The sequence below is a fragment of the Musca domestica genome, unplaced genomic scaffold, assembly GCF_030504385.1.
Source record: "Musca domestica strain aabys unplaced genomic scaffold, Musca_domestica.polishedcontigs.V.1.1 34, whole genome shotgun sequence".
Taxonomy (NCBI): domain Eukaryota; kingdom Metazoa; phylum Arthropoda; class Insecta; order Diptera; family Muscidae; genus Musca; species Musca domestica.
The window spans coordinates 2,695,082-2,714,411 of record NW_026712313.1 but is presented as its reverse complement, the minus strand read 5'-3'; the positions used below and the strand labels follow the sequence as shown (position 1 = coordinate 2,714,411).

The following is a 19,330-nucleotide window of genomic DNA, read 5'->3' as shown; positions in this document are numbered from 1 at the left end:
GAAGAAACGCCATAAGCTTAGCAGAGTCTGAAATATCGATGACTGGAACAGGTCAGCAGCTATATATTTTCCAAATATTATCGGATGAAAAAGAAGTGTTTAAAAATGCTATGTATTTCTCCATTTACATTTTTAACACTTCTGCCTAAATTTTCAAAACTACCAATTCTATGTTTTTTTTTTTAATATTTTTTTATTTATATGTATAAGTTTAAATATTTGTGTAACATAAATAAACTAAAAATAACCACAAAAATATTATGTTTAAAACAAAATTAAAACACCAAGACAAAAAAAAACGAAATGGGATGTACATGGGCCTAGTGATATATTCTAAAAGAATAACAGAAATGAGATTAAAAATATGTAATATTTTTTTTTCTAATAAAGAAATATTTGGTTTAAAATAATATCATATCAAGAGTATTGCTCTATGAATGTAAAGAATATCAATGAGATAATGTTGATGATTTCTTTTTGGAATTTTGTGTGAATGCGGGCTTCTTTTTGTTCTTAAAAGCTACCAACGAAAAGATAATAATAAAAAAATTGATTCTATTAAAAATACATTTATAAAAAATTTTGGAAATTCATTTGTCTTTTTCTGTTGTTGTTGTTGTGGGAGAGAGGTTTTCTTTTTGGCTAAAAAACTTGTTAAAATGTTGGATTTTCTGTTTAACACAATAGTGAGATATTGCCACTTTCATTGCCAGCCAAAAAGGCACGATTCAAGGGCAATACAGCCAATGAAGTTAGAACACCTTTGAATGTTTCCGAACGTAACTTGGTCACGGTGTGTGAGGCATGGGAGCTACTCAAATCGGAATATATGCCAATGCGATTACCAGTTGTGGCATACACTAATTCGGGGCCATTTGTTTGCAGGAAATGGGCAGGTTCGGCAGGGGGTCTAGGGGGAAAAAGAAAATTTTAATTTAATATTGGTACATTATCTTCTTCAAAGTAAATATTTCCACTTACACCAACTGATAATGTAAATTGCCATCATGGGCATGCCACACCGCTAGACTATGATCTAATGCCGAACTAATCAATTGCTGATCATTGGGAGCGGCCAGTTGCAAAATGTCACATTCCATTCTTCGCCATGAATTCAATATCATGCCAGTGCGTGTATCTAACATAACAATGTATCCCGAGGATAAACCCACTGCCAACCAATTTCCCGACGGAGCCACTGTCAAACATCTGACTGTGGCATTATTTTGAGTATTTGTGCTAACACGCCATTCATTGACATATTGCATGCAGCGAGCATCGATGAGCTTCACTGAAGCCTCTGCTGTCCCAGCCAGCACCAGGGGGGAGGGGGAAGGCAGACATTTAACAATTGTTATGGGATTGTGTTTGGGTGAATCTAACACTCCCAATGGCCGACCAATGAAGGGATCCCATATATGTACCCCTGAATCACAGGAGACCACAAAACGCAACGACTCCAAAAAGGCCAAGGAATGTATCGACTTTCGATGATCGGTATAGGTAAATTGACAGGATTTCGTCTTGAAGCCATCACCCTCGCTGCGTAGAGACCACAGCTTGACTGTTTTGTCCTGTGGGGGTTAAAAAGAAAAAATAAAAGGATCAAAAGAAAAGTTATTTTTTACTTGGGATATGCATACAACGGGTCTCCTGCAGATGGAAGACAGAAAGAAAAGCTCCAAAAGCTCTTTCATCGACAAAATATCTTTGACGATCTTCTAGAAGACTTTCGAGAGGTCCCCTTTTGATAGAATACCTTTGAGAGGGCATCTTTAGACAGAAGAAGGTCTAGACACTAGACCTTTTGGGAGGTCCTCATTAGACCGAAGACCTTCGAGAGGTTTTTTATAGATAGAAGACCTCCTATCTATGTCTTCCATAGACATATTTGTATATAGAAGACCTTACAGAGGTTTTCTATAGACAGAAGACCTTTGAGAGGTCTTCAATAATAGATCTTCTGTAGACATTAAACCTTCGAGAGATCTTCTATAGATAGAAGGCCTTTGAGAGGTCTTCTAAAGACAGAAGACCTTCGAGAGATCTTCTATAGATTTACGACCTTTGAGAGATCTTCTTTAGAAAAAGACTTTCGAGAGATCTTCTGTGGAGAGAAGACCTTCGAGTGGTTTTCTGTAGACAAAAGAGGTTCGAGATGTATTCTGTAGGCAGAAAACCTTCGAGAGATCTTCTATAGACAAAAGACCTTCGAGAGGGTTCTACCAGACAAAAGAACTATAAGAGATAATTTATAGAAAGAAGTACTTTGAGAGATCCTCTATGGATAGAAAACCTTCGAGAGGTCTTCTATAAATAGAAGCCCTTCGAGAGATCTTCTATAGATACAAGACCTTCTTCTGTGGACAGAAGACCTTCTATAGGTATTTTATGAATAGAAGACCTTCTATAGGTCTACTAAGGATAAAAGACCTTCTATATGTCTTCTATGGATAGTTCATCTTCTATAGGTCATCCATGAATAGAATACCTTCTAGATGTCGTTTATAGACAGAGGACCTTCTATAGGTCTTCCATGGATATATGACCTCTATAAATCTTCCATGGATAGACGATCTTCTATAGATCTTGTATAACTAAAAGAACTTCAATAGGTCTACTGTGTATTGAAGAACTTCTATTAATGGAAGACCTTCTACAAATTTTCTATGGACAGAAGGCCTTCTATAGGTCTTTCGTGCACAGAAGTCCCTCGAAAGGCAAAAAGCTCTTCTGTCCTTTCGAGGGACTTCTGTCCATGGAAAGAATCTTCTATAGGTCCTCCATGTATAGAAGATCTTCTATAGGTCCTCCATGTATAGAAGATCTTCTACAGGTCTTCCATGTATAGAATATTTTCTAAAGGTCTTCCATATACGTAGGAGCTTCTAAATGTCGTCTGGGGGTAGAAGACCTTCTTTACGTCTTGTATAGATATAAGTTTCAACAATATTCTGTTTCTCATCCTCCTTCCACTCACCTTTGATGCCGATATAAAACTATTCTCATTGTCCAGTGCCAAAATTGCCCGCACCGAATTCGTGTGGCCCACAAATGATTGTAGCTTAATCTGTTGCAAACTCAAGGTGGTATCCTTTTCGGAACGTGTTATTTCATGACGCCAATAGGCCAACCAATTACCCTTCAGATAACGAGTATTGGGTAAATGTTCAAATTTATATGCCACCATATCGAGTACTTCCATTGTATCGATTGGTTGTATCTTTTCCTTGGATATTATCTTTGGTGTTTGCTGGGTTGTGGGGTTAACAACCTCGATGCGATTGCCCACCACCTGGGTGCCAAAACTGTTGGCCGCCTGGGTTTCAGCATTGGCATCCAAACTATCAGCACGAGTTGGACAATCGACAGCATCACTTGATTTTCGAGAATTTATGGTATACGGCTTATAGTCTGGCTGTTCGAATTCATGACACAACGTAAGAACAAATTCCAAATTCAATAGGGTCTTTTTCATGATATCTTCACCGAGAAACCGCAAGAATGCCAAATAGGCACTGTGGGCCAGGGCTGGACTGAATACATCACAAATCTCTTCAAATTCCCTTTTGGCTTCCTGTTGACGTTCAGGGTTGGGTGGTGATATTTTGGCAGTACGATTATCGTTGTTTTCAAAATTAATGGTCTCCCCAAAGGCCTTATCGAAAATGAGAAAAAATGGTCGCAATACCGTTAGACATAAATGTTCACGTGTCATATCCGGTCCCAGGCGCACACTGAGAACATAGATGGCATCGAGGAATTTACGAGCCAACACAGAACGGCCCAAATAGCCGCTGGGCATGAGAACTTGAGCAGAACCCAAGAAACGTAATACTGGCAAGATTATGGAATCCAAGAGAATGTCCTGAAAGAAAACAAATATTAAAATATTTAACATTTTTTTAAATTTTATAATTTTACCTTCAAATGTTCCATGATGGTGGCATCTGTCAGACAGGGTATCAAATACTTCACCAACTGTAGAGTGGATATAATTGCCCCCTCCAAACTACTGGTTATGCGCTTGACTCCCAAAGCTATTAGCTCACTTATGTGGGGAAAATATTGCATTAGAATCACCTGTTCACCATACAGCGAGGCAATGGCCATTAAACATTCCAATACCCGTACTGCACTACGATCACCCACCACTCGAGCATCGGATACCGTGAAATAATTCAAATTTTGAGCATCTTCATTGGCCCGCCCCGATTCGGGTAGTAGATTCTCCTGGCCCACATAGCATAACGTTAACATTTTCAAAAGGTTTTTGGCAATGTATCGAGAGGTGAGTACCGGTCCCAAACGATGAGATAGCCATATCAGGCTAATGCTACTCATTTCGGATATGCAATTATTTTGCAATGATTTCTCTTCGGACATTTTCGATATCACCGAGGCCTGTAGGGAGTCATTGGCTTCTTGGGAGAAACGGGTAGGCTGCTCTTCTTCAATGGGTATTTTTGAAGCGGTACTTTCTTCACCCTCTATTGATTTTTTCTTGTCCTCCCCCTCTCCTGTCTTTTCTTGTTTGAGCCGCCTGGCAGCAGCTCGTATTTGTTTTTGCTCCTCCTCGGCAGCATTTTGTAAAATCTCAAAGGAATCAACACTCTTGCGTGAGCCAATATCACAGTCTATGGTATTCAATTGATAGGATCTCCTAAATACGCTGGCCGGTATTGCTATGGTGGGTGAACGTGGTCCCAATTGGCTATTGTGCAATGGTGAGTCATTGGCATTTTGACTACTCAGAGATATTTTGTCGGCCTCCTCAAATGAGTTATTGGAGATTTTTGAACCATAAATTATTTCCGAAATTGCCAATTTTTCGGGAGTGGTTTCCAAATGACGTTCATACTCCTCCTCCCCCTCTTCTTCTTTGGCCTCCTCCGCTGTGGTTGGTCTCTGACTCATATCGAATGAATCCAAAGATTTATTGGATATGTGATCTGAGGTGGAGATATGATCTGAGTTGGCATCATCATCAAAACTGAAAACATCTTCGATTTCCGGTTTGAGATTGGAGGCTAAAAAAGAAAATAATTAATAACTTATATTTATTAGTAATTTTTCTTTCACTTACCTTCAACTTCCTGAGACAAGGTGTTATCTTCCAAATCCTCTGCCTTCTGGGGTGACATCAAAGTCATGTCATCCTCATTGACCACAACTGTGGGATTATTCACTAGACATAGATTGCGACTACTACGTCTCCCTGCCGCCGAACTGTGATAATGCAAACCATTACCATCTTCCGGCTCTTTATACCCACCCACTGCCTCTATGAGAGGAGCAATGAAATTTTGCAAAAAACATTTCAAGCCAAAGCGAACAATCAAACGTAGCAAAAATATTTGATGATAAAGTTTAACCGATTTTCGAGACTTAAATGAACTACTCGTCGAGAAACGTAAATGTGTGGAAGATGAACTGGACAAGGAATCAGTGATGGAACGATTTCTCACCGATATCATGCCACGTTCAAAACTCTCAACATCATAAAGTTTCATAATCGGTTGTAGAAGATATTTTTGGGTATTCTGAATTCCCAAGGCCTGGGCAACGGCATCAAATAAATTCCAGGCTGTTAAAATCGAAGTATGCTCATCCGTCAGCAGATTTACAATGTGAGGTAGAAGAATATCAATTGGTGGAAATTGTTCAAAACCCACCGGCTCCAGCAGGCGACGTATGTGGGCACAACACGACATGACTTTACATTTGCCAATTTTACGTTCAAACTGCACCCGCAAACGATCGATTTCCGTATAACGTGAACACTCATGGCCATTACACTGAAAGTGGGTATGCAACTCCAGCAGGATAAAGGCAAAGTCAAAGGAGTAAAGAGATCTGATGAGGGCATAGGTAGCATAAAAATTGGTGGGAAAGGGTATCAACAGATTATGGTAAATTGGTTCCAATAGCTGACCCGCCGAAGGCAAAGGCATACCCTTTTCCGTCACCACATCTTGAGCAGTTAAATTCAGCAGAATATTGGTAATGTAACGCAAACACTTGGGTATGTCTTGCCGATATAGCTGATTTATGGTTAGACAAGCTTTCAGACGTGTTTCAAACTTCGGCTGTAAGTTATGGCCAATCAGTGGCCTTATCCTGGGCATGGCAAACATTTCCACAATTAGACATCCCAAAATTTGTAGATCCTTCAATTTTTTCATATGATGGACATGCAGAGGCATGGATTTGTTGGGCTGCTTGTTGGAGGCCAAGAAATTTTTACTTTTCACCTTGGCTGAAGAGGCATCCAAGGGTGAATCGCCCTCATTGAAGAGATGATTGGTAAAGCTATGATTATCCGTATAGTCTTCAAACAACAAATCGCTGGTAAGCATTTTTTCGGGGGCATTCTCTGTGGGCTTTTGCAGGGGAAATGTTTTGCTCACAAACTGCTGGGAAGACTCGAGGGATTGCAACAACATTATGGGATTATAATCCTTTGGAAGTTCTATGAAATTTGTGGTTTTGTAGAAATTACTGGAACTATTACTATCCTCGGGCAATTTCAATGTCAATCTTGGCGATACCTTTGCCGTGTGGGCCACATTGTCTCCTTGGCCATCCAACGACTCTGTCGATTTGCTTAAATTGTCCAGACTTTTGTTGAGCTTTTTACTCGACTTGTGTTTCGTAGGCGGTTTTTGCTGTTGGCTGGCAAAGAGATTTTGTATTCTAGGTGCCTGTTTGGAAAACCAAGGTGATATGGTCCTCTTACCCGGATGTGGATGGGTAAACAACTGCACTATTCCCCGCTTGCAGAGAGTTTTGTGATGATCCACCATTGGAAGGCAGACATTTTTCGATTTAATTGCCGCCTTGCCAGAAAGTTTATAGCCAAAATTCAAATCAATCCAATGATGCAAACGTTCGCTGACATATTGACTTTCCAAGGCCTCACGATGTTTGGCTATGAAATCCTCGGGACATGAAGCCCACGATGGTATTTCGAGATCGGGTAAGTCTTCATGAATGGATTTAAAAATCATGGGATCGGTGTAAAATTCAGGAATGCATTCATCCGGTGTCCATTCCTGTAATCTTTGTATGGAGGCTGGATATTCCGCCGGTACCCAAATGGGTCGAACGTGTTCTCTCAAAATCTGCTGGGGCGTCCTCCTAGCCATATACACAAAATACGTAATTTCTGACAAAAAATCCGAGACATGATGTGCCACCTGTTGTGGGGATGTTGAACAATTTGCCTCCAAATCCCGATGAGCCTGCTGGGTGGCATGTTGAAACATCAAATCCAAATGGATATCACCCTTATTCAAACGGTATTTGCTTTTGGTCAAATCACGCCATTGTAACCCATTGCGGGATTCAAAATTTGTTACCCATGGCATTATGTGATGATAGGAGGGATTGTTTTGCGATCGTCCCGCGGCATTGTTCAATATGGTGAGATAATCGAAATTGCTTATTTGGCCATTACACCACATGTCACAGTAATCTCGAAGAGAGAACTGTTTCAAATCGTACGAGAATTTTAAGTCCAGTTTCAAATTGGATATATCCATGGTATCACCATCAACTGGTAAGTCCAATTCCTGCAAACCCGTGGCTTCACTTGGTGAGTGGGTCATAACTTCCTCCAAAAAGTAGGCCGTTATATTGGCATCAACTGGCGGTATGACCAAGGCCCATAAATTCTCATTCAAAAGAATGTCCTGAAGGGAGAGCTCCCCCAACACCAATCCCTGTTGATGTAAACTTCGGAATAACTGCAACAGCTGGTAGACAATAAACAAGGGCTTATTGTAATTCTTATTCAGCACTGCAGGACTAAAGGTTATGCAGTCATACAATGTGGTCGACAGGCCAGGGGGATAGAACAGCACTGCCATGTATTGGCTAGTTTCTATGCAAATCAATGCAGGCATTATATTGGAATGGCCATCCAAGGCTACTTCCTCACATTTCACATCTGCCGAATCGTCACGTATCCGATCCAAGCCACAATGGATAATGGGGCACTTGAATACCCGATAAATCACCTCTTTCAAAACAGAATCATAGGGTAATAGATTCGCTGTGGCCGTTGTGGATGTACCCAATTTATTTGGCCCCTTTCCACCATCCTTTTCTCCCTTGACATGAGCCCCTGGGCATTTCTTATAGAAATCTGACCAAAGATTACGGAAATTCTCACACATCACCTCATACACGGCCATGGAGTAACTCAAAGGTGTCCTCTGGCCAAAATCATCTCCCGTCCTACTATCGTCCAGTGGACATTTGAGAGGGAAAACTTTGCTATATGGCTGCTTTTTATACAGCTGTACAAGCACTCGGCACCACGGATGTTCCAAGTCACCATCTGGATGTGCTCTTCTATCCAGCGTTGGATGCACTGGGAATACATCGATTTTTCTCTTTTTCTCCAGTGTCTGTAGCCATTTCTTGTCACAAATGATTTGATAACGCTGTGGCTGTGAGGTCTCGGCTACATGCTGCCAATTGATACCAATCTCCAGGCAAACAGTTTCCATTGTACTGTGACTCACTATTGTGGCGCTTTGACTCACGGCTTTTTTTGTTCCACAATGTTTTTTTGTTGATTTTTTTACAAATATTAATGAGGATTAGAGCATTTCCTTCTTGATAAGGCAGCTTATGGGGTCTGCATGCAAAATTTATATGATGATGTTTGCCTTAATTTTTTCCAATTGGGGGTGGGGTGTATTCCAATAGCCGAGAGAATCTTTAGAATTATTCAAATTCTCTTTATATCAATGTCTCTTCTAAGCCATAATAAATTCTGTCGAGTTTTTGTTATTTTTCTTTTGTTAGTTGACTGCTATTTGATAAATATTTTATTTTTTCGCAATTGTTTTGTTTATAGCTGTCAGACAACGAAGCGTAACAATTTTTTTCGTCTGCGTCAATTTATCATTTGTAAACCAATTGACGGCGGCACAAAGCGCTTTCTGCATACTCTGTACACAAACACATTAACAACAATACCCTGTGTGTTATGAATAAAGGAAGAGACAACAGGCCGAATGTATAGAATGTGGAAGAGGCAACATCACGAATGTATAGAAAGTGTGAAGAGGCAATCCCCCGATAAATGTGTAAAATGGAAAAGGCAACATGCCGCAACAGCTGTTTGTTCAGTGTGTTATCGAGCAGATGGGCGCGTTATCAATTCACCTAGCATGGCTTACTGTTAGAATGGGGTAAGAAGCAGACTTTAAAATTCAATTGAATTAAACGTTGAAGACACAATTTAGAATAAAATTTATTCTTCTGCTGTCATAAATAATGGATCTATGTAGAGGAGTGTCGTGGAGTAATGGAGTATGGAGTAATATTTCAGTTTGCTTGTAGGAAATCTTCAATATAGCCCCTTGTGAGAGGCTCGTCTTAGGCAATGTTATACCAGTGAAGGTAAGAGTAAACATCGTTATGAAATTTTCGATGAATGTCTCTGTGTCTGTTATGTCTTAGGTAAGGATTACCTATCATGTACTCAAGCAGAAAAGGTGCTACCCTTGTGAGAATGGTGACCGTTTGTATAGGAGCCCTTCAAAATATTACATATATACGCTGAAGTGTTCACCATAGTGCGTCCCATCTGCCTCTGTGGGCAGATCAGGGCTTGCAGTTACACTTTTTTGGATTCTATCGTATTACAATCGCAAAAATAGTAGAGGCGTTTCCCTATACGTAAGAAATTATGTGTAAGTATACACTTTTAAATACATGTTTTTAATCCCTTTCCTCTTCATCATTTAGACCACTTGAATCTTAAAGAAATAATGTTTCCTAACCAAACTAAATTGTCCGTCCTACCCAATGAGCGCACCCTACTCAATGATCACTGATTTTGTTAATTTTGAACTTCTTCATAGAACCGCAGGTGCCAACTACGTCTCTGAAGGCTGAGCTTTTGTTTTGCGAACATTCTTAACACTTATGTATAATTAGTTACGGAGAAGGCACCTATGCTTTATATAACACTTTGCAGAGCATTCGAACAGTCGCTATAGTTGAGCTTACTGCCTTCCCAGAGGACTACAATCAAATTCATAGTCTTGGTTGGAAAAATCTTTGACCCATTATCTTGGGAATTAATGACCCTAGAGTCTTAAAATTCCTGGCTCATCTTACCAGAGAGAACCCGCTAATTTGAGAGGTGTTACCCATTACGTATTGACTCTTTATTTTCATATGCCTGGTTCGGTTGTGCAAGTAATATTAATTGTGAAGTAATATCAGTTCCTCAAGACATCTTCAGCACACCTCTACTTTCTTATGTTGTTGGAGGATGGGTTTCTCCTTCTGATACAATTGACTTTTATTTTCCACAATTATTTTTGACACATACAAGTGAGATTAGTTCGATGACTTTGGTTTCATAGGGAAATTGATGTGAGATTTCTGCGGAATTGAATCCATTTAAAAACACACTCTTGTTTCTTTGCCCCTACTCAATTTTCTCCATTAAGTTAGGGTGAAGTGATTGCTAATTTTGGGGCCGATGTATGAGATTGATTCAAAGTAAAAATTCTGAGATATGAAGTGAATATTTTCTATTAGATTTCCTAAAGATTGGATTTCGGCTATGGCTACCCTGTCTGCATTTCTACTCATACACTCTCCTACGGCTAGCTTTATTAATTCTTTTGGAGACTTAGGAGTTTTTTTTGAGGTTGAGAATCAGGGAATCCTTCTCCCATTTCTGGAGATATGCGAGCGTTGCAAATTCAAAGGGATATCCTAAACTCAGATTCCGTGAGTCCATTAACTCTATATCTTTCTTTTATGAGTTTCAAAACAGAACTAAAAGCTGCATAGTGGAAGATGGCTTTTCGGTATTGAGCAATGCTCATTCGCTTAAGACAATTTCAATTTCTTTCTTCACTGAAAGGCCTGCTGGCCCATTGAGTTCGTCCTAAAATTAAATGAATAGGGAAAGAAAGGAACAGAAGTGGCGGAGTAAATGTTGGACCGTTTCAGTTTCCTACTCATCTTGACAGAGTAATCGGAGCCGTCGCCACTCCACTTAGATGTAATGGTCCTTCTGTAACAGTGGTCTCTTTCCCGAAGAGTGTCTGTACAATTTTCTTGGAGACTTTACAGTTTTTTTTTAATCTTCTGGAGTAATGTTTATATATCATGTCATGGTCAGGTGGATTTACCAACAAATATATGTATTATTTTATAGCAAGTATTTCTGCCAGAAATTATAAATACGAGTGAGTGAAAGAGAACAATTAATAACATCTCAATGATGACTATATAGCCAAGACTGATACATAAATAAAGAAGTATGGGAGAGATAACACAATAAAAACAATAGGAAAACAAATATTAACAATTAAAAAATCAGGCAAGCTCAAAATTTGGAAAAAAATTGAAAATTAAAAAAAAAACAAGTTAAAAAGTATCAGTCGGTATTGCCGCCAGATATATACCCTCAGCCTATGTTCGATTATTTAAATATATTTTGACTATTGTTACGATTATTCAAACGTTTGACCATCTATGGAGCAGGTTCTGAAGGAATGGGCCAATATTGTCCATTTCCTATCGGACCCAAAAATATGATATAAATATTGCGACAGATGTGCCAAGTCTAAATGGAATCGGATGTTTATTTGGACTTTTATGAGCTTCATGGGTACTCACAACTTCAATATTTTGTGGGGGAGGTACCAGAAGGAGTGGACCGATGTATTCACCCTTCACACCAGACCATGGGTTAATGCACATATTAGAATGTGTGAAATTTGAAGACAATCGGACTTTTACATCACATTTAATGAGGTAGTAATTATTCAAAATTTTGACCATTTGTGGGGGAGGTACTTGATGGAGTAGACCGATATTGTCCATTTTCACACCTGACCTAGTACTGATGCAAATTTTAGGATATGCAAAGTTGGAGCAGAATCGGATTATCCATTCACTTTCTGTGCAAAAAATATATTTTTTGAACATTTCGACCTTTTGTGGCGGAGGTACCAGATAGAGTGGACCGATATTGCCCATCTCCGAACTCGATCTAAGTTTGACAAAAATATTAAGATGTACCCAATTTGGACAAAATCGGATACTCCCTTCGAGAGTTATCGTGCGCACCAGCCAGCCAGACAGACAGACAAACGGACGGACGGACATCGCTAGATCGACTCCAAGTGTTCTGAAACGGATTTGGACCAAAGAGACCTATTGTCTAAAACCGTTATTTCGACTAGGCACGTATTTGCCGTATCAAATGATATATACCCTCTGTAGCCATATGGCTGAGGGTATAAAAATCCGAAAACTACAATTTAAATGAAAACCGTTATACGAAAACATGGACCTGCTTACGAAATTCCATAGGCTGTAGTACCCATTACGAACTTCAAATACGAAATTTGAAACAGTTCCGGTGAATAATGTTGCTGAAATAATCAAAATACCAAATATAGGGAGGTACCTTTATAAGGGGGCTATATGAAGGCGTAGACATGCACGGACAATTTTCTGTCATAGGCTGTAGTACCCATTACGAATTTCAAATGCCACATTTGAAACAATTCAGGTGCAAAATGTCGCATAAATAACCAAAATACCGAAAATAGGGAGGTACCATTATATGGGGGCTATACCAAAATGAGGACCTAAATGGACCATTTTCAATACCAAAAGTCCTGCAGATACAATACATATTTGAGTAAAATTTTATCAACCTACTTCAGTTCGTTCGGAAGCTAGAGGGATTTCCACAGACGGTCGGACATCGCTAAATCGACATAGATTTTATGCTGATCAAGAATATTTATACTTTGTGGGGTCTAAAGGTGTTACAAGCGGAATGACTTCGGAAGTCGATTTTTAGCTGATTTATCTAATCGAAAGATTGAATTTTCAAAGTTGAATATTAAGATTTTTTTAAGTACCATATTTAGATTCCAACTCTTTCATAATCAGATGTATTAACTTCTTTTAGTTGAAAAGATTTATTGTATTTACCACCTGTTTTTTTTAATAACTCAGTTTTTCCCAATAATCTTATTTCTGTCTTTGAAACAATTTCAATGAACCTGACCTACATCAATGTTATTACGCATGCGGATATTTATTTTTAAGCATAACACTTTTTTTAACGTAAGAAGAAAAAAAAGCAAATCTGAAATGATTGCAAAATGTTGGACATGTGCAAAAATACAATATTTTTGTTGTTGCTGATTGAAGAGAGCAAAAAACTAAATTTCTGCATGCTTTTCAAACTTATGCCTTCAGATATATTTCAGTAGGGTCATTCAAAAAAAAAAAAAAAAAAAATCTGAAACACACGATTCACATATTCATATTTCATATTTATTCAATACTCTTGCAATCGCCCGGCCACTTCAAGTTCAATAACACTCGGCCAAATCCAAACACACACAAACTCGGTTTATTTTTTAAATAAATACGCGATATTGTTTTCAAAGTATGACTGCCGATGTTGTTTTATGTACACACATGTGTCAATAATATATACATATGGACGTGCTTAACATTTTATTTAAATTGCATTGATATTCAGATAATGTAGGTCTATATATGTATGTATATATACCTAAAATGCGAACATATGACTCGGTATATTGACTCACTTTTCCCACGATTTGGATTTATAGGTCTGAAGTGTGTAATTTTAATTAGATTTTGTTTAAATTAATTAGTAGTCGTTTTTTTTTCGGTTACAATAACATTGACAGGCCAAATTTGTCGACGCCAGCCCCATCGAATAAAGTTTATCGATCTTTTGCGGAAGTTCGATTCGATTTGTGTTACATTAAATTTTCAGAACACAAAAGGCAATTGTTTTTAAATATGTGGTTTATGATGAGGGGTGTTACGATATAATCGTCTGATGCCCTTTTGAAAAGGTATTTTGACTATAGAAGATCTGGAAAAATTCTTTTGTCAGTTTCCCCTTTGGCTACAGTAAGTCAGTCGGGGTATGAGTATTTCTAGCTTGATTTACATTTTTTACGGAATTCGAAGAATTTCGTATTTACTTAATTCTACTAAGGCACAAAAGTCACTGACAAAATCTATCAGTCTTCGGTGTGGCATTCACACCGATGCAGTCGCGGATGCTATTAGCAGTTATAAAGTGAATGCCGTCCTCGGAGTCCACCCCCCATCCATTGCAGCCGAAGAACGTCAGCTGCCTAGACAAACCAGGGTAGTTTTGGCGCAATTACGTTCAGGATGGTGTAGTCGCCTCAATTCGTATTGGGCACGAATTGATGAAGATGTGCGTGACGCCTGCCCGGCGTGTGATACAGGCCCGCACAATACGCTACACCTTTTTAATTGCTCAGCCAAACCTACCCAACTCACTCCAGAGGATCTCTGGCTACAGCCCGTTAAAGTAGCCGAATTTCTAAACCTGGAGCTGGAACCAGATTAGCAGAACACAAACACACACATGTACTACTGCTACAACAACAACATCAGTCTTCGGTCTGCACTGTGATTGGATACTCTGGAGTACTCCAGGGACAGAATTGTCTGGCCTTAGTAGACCTCTTGGTACGTTTTTTTTACGGAATTCGAAGAATTCCCAATTTACTTAATTCTACTAAGGCACAAAAGATCACTGAAAAAAATCTACCAGTCTTCAATCTGCTTTGTGATTGGATAATATGGAGTACTCCAGAAACAGAATTGTTTGGCCTTAGTAGACCTCTTGGTACGTTTTTTTTTACGAAATTCGAAGTATTTCGAATTTACCTAATTCTACTAAGGCACAGAAGTCACTGACAAAATCTATCAGTCTTCGGACTGCACTGTGATTGGATACTCTGAAGTATTCCAGGAACAGAATTGTCTGGCCTTAGTAGACCTCTTCCTACGTTTTTTAACGAAATTCGAAGTATTCCCAATTTACTTAATTCTACTAAGGCACAAAAGATCACTGAAAAAATCTACCATTCTTCAATCTGCTTTGTGATTGGATAATATGGAGTACTCCAGAAACAGAATTGTTTGGCCTTAGTAGACCTCTTGGTACGTTTTTTTTTTTTACGAAATTCGAAGTATTTCGAATTTACCTAATTCTACTAAGGCACAGAAGTCACTGACAAAATCTACCAATCTTCGATCTGCACTGTGATTGGATACTCTGGAGTTCTCCAGGAACTTAATTGTCTGACCTTACCAACAAGGATATTTCAAAGAACTTTACACGATTAGCATGGATTCTACCGTAAGATACCTGGATTAGTACTCGAGCAAGGATCTAAAAGGTCTCTTCTGCGCGAAACCTTAATAAGAACTCAAACAAGTTTTTCCAAGGATAGGCATAGATACCACAGAAAGAGACCTAAATAAGTACTGAAGCAAGGTGCTACAAGGATATACAAAAATTCAGCTGCAGGAGACCTCAATAAGTGCTCAAGCAAAATTCGGCAGCAAAATGCCAGGATACCACTGCAAGAGACATTTTTTGGTACTTTTTTACAGAATTCGAAGGATTTCGTACTTACCTAATTATACTTAGGCACAGAAGTCACTGACAAAATCTACCAGTCTTCGGTGTGCACTGTGATTGAATCTCTCTCTGGAGAAATCCAGGAAGGGAATTGTCTGACTTTAGTAGACCTCTTGTTACTCTGGCCCCAACAAGGATATTTTAAAGAACTTTACACGATTAGCATGGATTCTACCGTAAGATACCTGGATTAGTATTCAAGCAAGAACCTACAAGGATACTACTGTGTTAAACCTTAATAAGTACTCAAGCAAGTTTTTCCAAGGATGGGCATAGATACCACAGAAAGAGACCTAAACAAGTACTCAATCAAGGTACTACAAGAATTTGTAAGAATTCCGCTGAAGAAGACCTCAATAAGTGCTCCAGTAAAATTCGGCAAGGAAATGTTAGGATACTACTGCAAGAGAACTTAATAAGCACTAAATTAACGTGCTACAAGGATATGTAAGAAAGTAATGCCCTACACAGGATATACAAGAATGCTTCTGCAAGATACCTTAATAAGTAATCAAGCAAGGCTCTACAAGGATATACTAGGATACTGTGGCAATTTATCTTAATAAGTATTCAATCAAGAGTCCACTGCAAGAGGCCTTAATAAGTACTCAAAGGAGGTGCCACAAGGATATGCAAGTATACTACTGCAAGAGATATTAATAAGCTCTTAAGCTAGAATCGACGAGATTTTTGGCATCACAGAAGATTGTCTACTGTCTGTAGGAGACCTCAAAAATTTAAATTTTATTGAAATTGAAATGTCGGAAACAGCATCAAATTTTAGAATAAGTTGAGATTTGTTCGAATTTGGTCACCTTTGGCACGAATTATGGCCTTCAAATGGCCAGTGAAACCGTCTCACGCTGCCCGACTGTTACTCAGCGGTATTTTGGCCCATTCCCAGCGAAGCGCTTGCTTGACACTTTGGTATTTTTTAGTGCCAACCTTGCTTTCCAAAATACTCCAGACACAATAGTGCAACGGATTGGTATCCAGAGATTTTGGTGGCCATTGTACGCTGGGAATGAAGCGAGGAATCTCATTTTGTAACCATTCTTGGGTGGTGCGTGCTGAATGCGATGGTGCGAGTCCTGTTGGAATGTTCAAGGTCTGCGGCCAAAATGTTTGTGTGCCCAAGGCCCTAATACACCCTCCAGAATATTTTCGCGATAATATTCGGCATTTATTCTGATGCCATGGTCGATTAATACAAGCGGAGAGCGACCATCGGCTGTTATGGCGGCCCACACCATCACCATGGCCGGCGCTTGAGTTCTGCTGGCCAACCGAAGGCGCACATTTTAAGCTGATCTCTTTGGCAAGTAAACACGATCTTTTTTTTTGTTTACAAACTTCTGGACAACGAATGTTTTCTCATCGGAGAATCCCAAATTCGGCAGTTCACCACTTTCGGCCAAGCGAAGCAACTCTTTAGCTCTTTTGAGTCTATTTTCTTTCCGATGCGGTATAAGTTCTTGCACTTTTTGGAAATTCAATGGCTTTATTCCGAGCTCATTTTTCAATATTTGCCGAATGGAATATTGCCATATGTTCAGCTCACGAGCCATTTTTCGACCACTACGACGCGAGTTTCGATCAAGTCGTTTCTTCACTTTTCGAACCATTTCTGCTGATGTTGCTGTTTTCTTCCATCCACTTCCTTGACGTCGGGCTACGCTACCAGTATCACGGTAACGAGCGATGGTGCGAGACACAAAATTTTTTCATCTCACCCTGTATATCTAACATCCGGATCTGTCAATACTCTCTATCTCTCTCTCTATCCTACTTAGCCATTCCCAAATACTCATTACTAAATATTAGGCCTCTCATACGGAGACAGGAAGCGAAAATACCTTTTGCTTCTCTTTTCTTACCCATTCCACTTGACAAGATGAAACTGAAAAGACATAGGCAGCATGTTGTATAACAACAATTTCATTTCGAATGCTTCTCAAGTTATTCTTGATCAGTAATCATTTTGAAAGCTCCTCTCATGTCCAAACATAAAACCAAAACACCACGCTTCACATTCTGATTTCAAATATTTTTTTTTTTTTAATTTCCCACAGATAATCATTGTTGCCTAGTGAGACCCAATTATTTTTCTACAAAAGAAATTTACAACCCGTCTCCAAAAACTCAAATTATCTCAAAAATATTCACTTAATCTGAGGTAAACACTTCAATCCCTTGGAACGAATACCAGCCAGGCCAGGCCATAACAACAAGAAACCAATTTCTCCAATGTCAATCCCTAAGACGTTATCGCACCGCCTCAGTTATAATTCTCTCGTTTCCTATAAAAATAACAAAAGGTATGAAATATAGCCCTCCATACCTACACATCATAAATTTAATTGGCAGCCGCACATACACAGCTACTTACATGTGTTTTGTAGGTATATAAGTCTTATCACGAAGTAGTGCCAATTAATGTCAAAAACTGATATGGAAAGACCACTAAAAATTTATAACGCCCATGATTAATATGAACAAGTTCCATTTGAAGTGTCATACCATATCTTGCTCCCTCTCTGAGTGGCTGATGGGTCTGTCACGAGACAGAGTTAAGGTAGATTGCCAGCCAGATTATACCATCTGAGGAGTCATTCACACTTAGTTGCAAATTAAACATGGTAATATTTTCTATGTCTATCAACAGGACTATAGTTCCAAAGTACCATCCGCCATGAAATGTGGCACCTGAAGGCAGAAACCTAAGCATCCAGGCTGCATTTATTTGGTAAATTTTCAATTTCAATTACATAATTTGAATCAGTTTACCAAAACAACTTCGGTAGATAGTCTTAATTTTATATTTCTCATTGTTATGTCAATAATTGTTCTCTCCCACTCACTCGCATTTATAATTACCGTCCCCTTTGTTGTTTATATGCATTCGTTTGATGTGAATGTGCTTTTGTTAAAATACTGTAGAACATCTTGGCTTTGGGATTCCCGAATCTTTCATTTATAGGTTAGGAGTTATAAATACGAGTGAGTAGAAGTCCAGCTAGTTGAGTTCAGTATTAAATTGTGACTTGTGAATATTCATTAGTAAGAATTACTCTACCTCTTTATTAATCAACTTTTACAAGTCACTATTTAATACTCAACTCGAAGAGCTGGGCTTCTACTCACTCGTATTTATAGTTCCACACCTATAAATGGACATTTCAAGAATATGAATTTTTTCAAGGGAAATAATAAACGTGGATTTTTTAAAAATTATTTTTCAAGGCAAATAATAAACGTGGATTTTTTAAAAAATTATTTTTCAACGAAAATAATAAACGTGGATTTTTTAAAAATTACTTTTCAAGGCAAATAATAAACGTGGATTTTTAAAAATTATTTTTCAATCCAAATAATAAACTTGGATTTTTAAGAATTATTTTTCAATCCAAATAATAAACGTGGATTTTTTTAAAATTACTTTTCAAGACAAATAATAAACGTGGATTTTTTAAAAATTATTTTTCAAGGCAAATAATAAACGTGGATTTTTTAAAAATTATTTTTCAAGGCAAATAATAAACGTGGATTTTTTAAAAATTATTTTTCAAGGCAAATAATAAACGTAGATTTTTTAAAAATTATTTTTCAAGGCAAATAATAAACGTGGATTTTTTAAAAATTATTTTTCAAGGCAAATAATAAACGTGGATTTTTTAAAAATTATTTTTCAAGGCAAATAATAAACGTGGATTTTTTAAAAATTATTTTTCAAGGCAAATAATAAACGTGGATTTTTTAAAAATTATTTTTCAAGGCAAATAATAAACGTGGATTTTTTAAAAATTATTTTTCAAGGCA

General features: G+C 38.3%; 1 protein-coding gene across 1 annotated transcript; it reads right to left on the bottom strand.

The window, feature by feature from the left end:
• Nucleotides 1-207: 207 nt before the first annotated feature.
• Nucleotides 208-8,916, bottom strand: LOC101895313 (WD repeat-containing protein 81). The gene is made up of 5 exons (XM_011294345.3): nt 5,087-8,916; nt 3,925-5,030; nt 2,981-3,868; nt 982-1,574; nt 208-910 (listed from the first exon to the last, which is right to left on the bottom strand). Exons 1-5 carry the CDS (start codon nt 8,514-8,516, stop codon nt 676-678), a joined length of 6,252 nt encoding a protein of 2,083 aa, XP_011292647.1. The 5' UTR covers nt 8,517-8,916; the 3' UTR covers nt 208-675.
• Nucleotides 8,917-19,330: the final 10,414 nt, after the last annotated feature.

What these genes read in the sequence shown, in the direction of transcription:
- LOC101895313 (XM_011294345.3), bottom strand. Translation starts at nt 8,516, where the DNA reads ATGGAAACTGTTTGCCTGGAGATTGGTATCAATTGGCAGCATGTAGCC. An exon ending in GTTTTATATCGGCATCAAAG is followed by an intron (nt 1,575 to 2,980) that starts GTGAGTGGAAGG and finishes TAACCCCCACAG; the next exon opens with GACAAAACAGTCAAGCTGTG. An exon ending in AATTTACATTATCAGTTGGT is followed by an intron (nt 911 to 981) that starts GTAAGTGGAAAT and finishes TTTTCCCCCTAG; the next exon opens with ACCCCCTGCCGAACCTGCCC.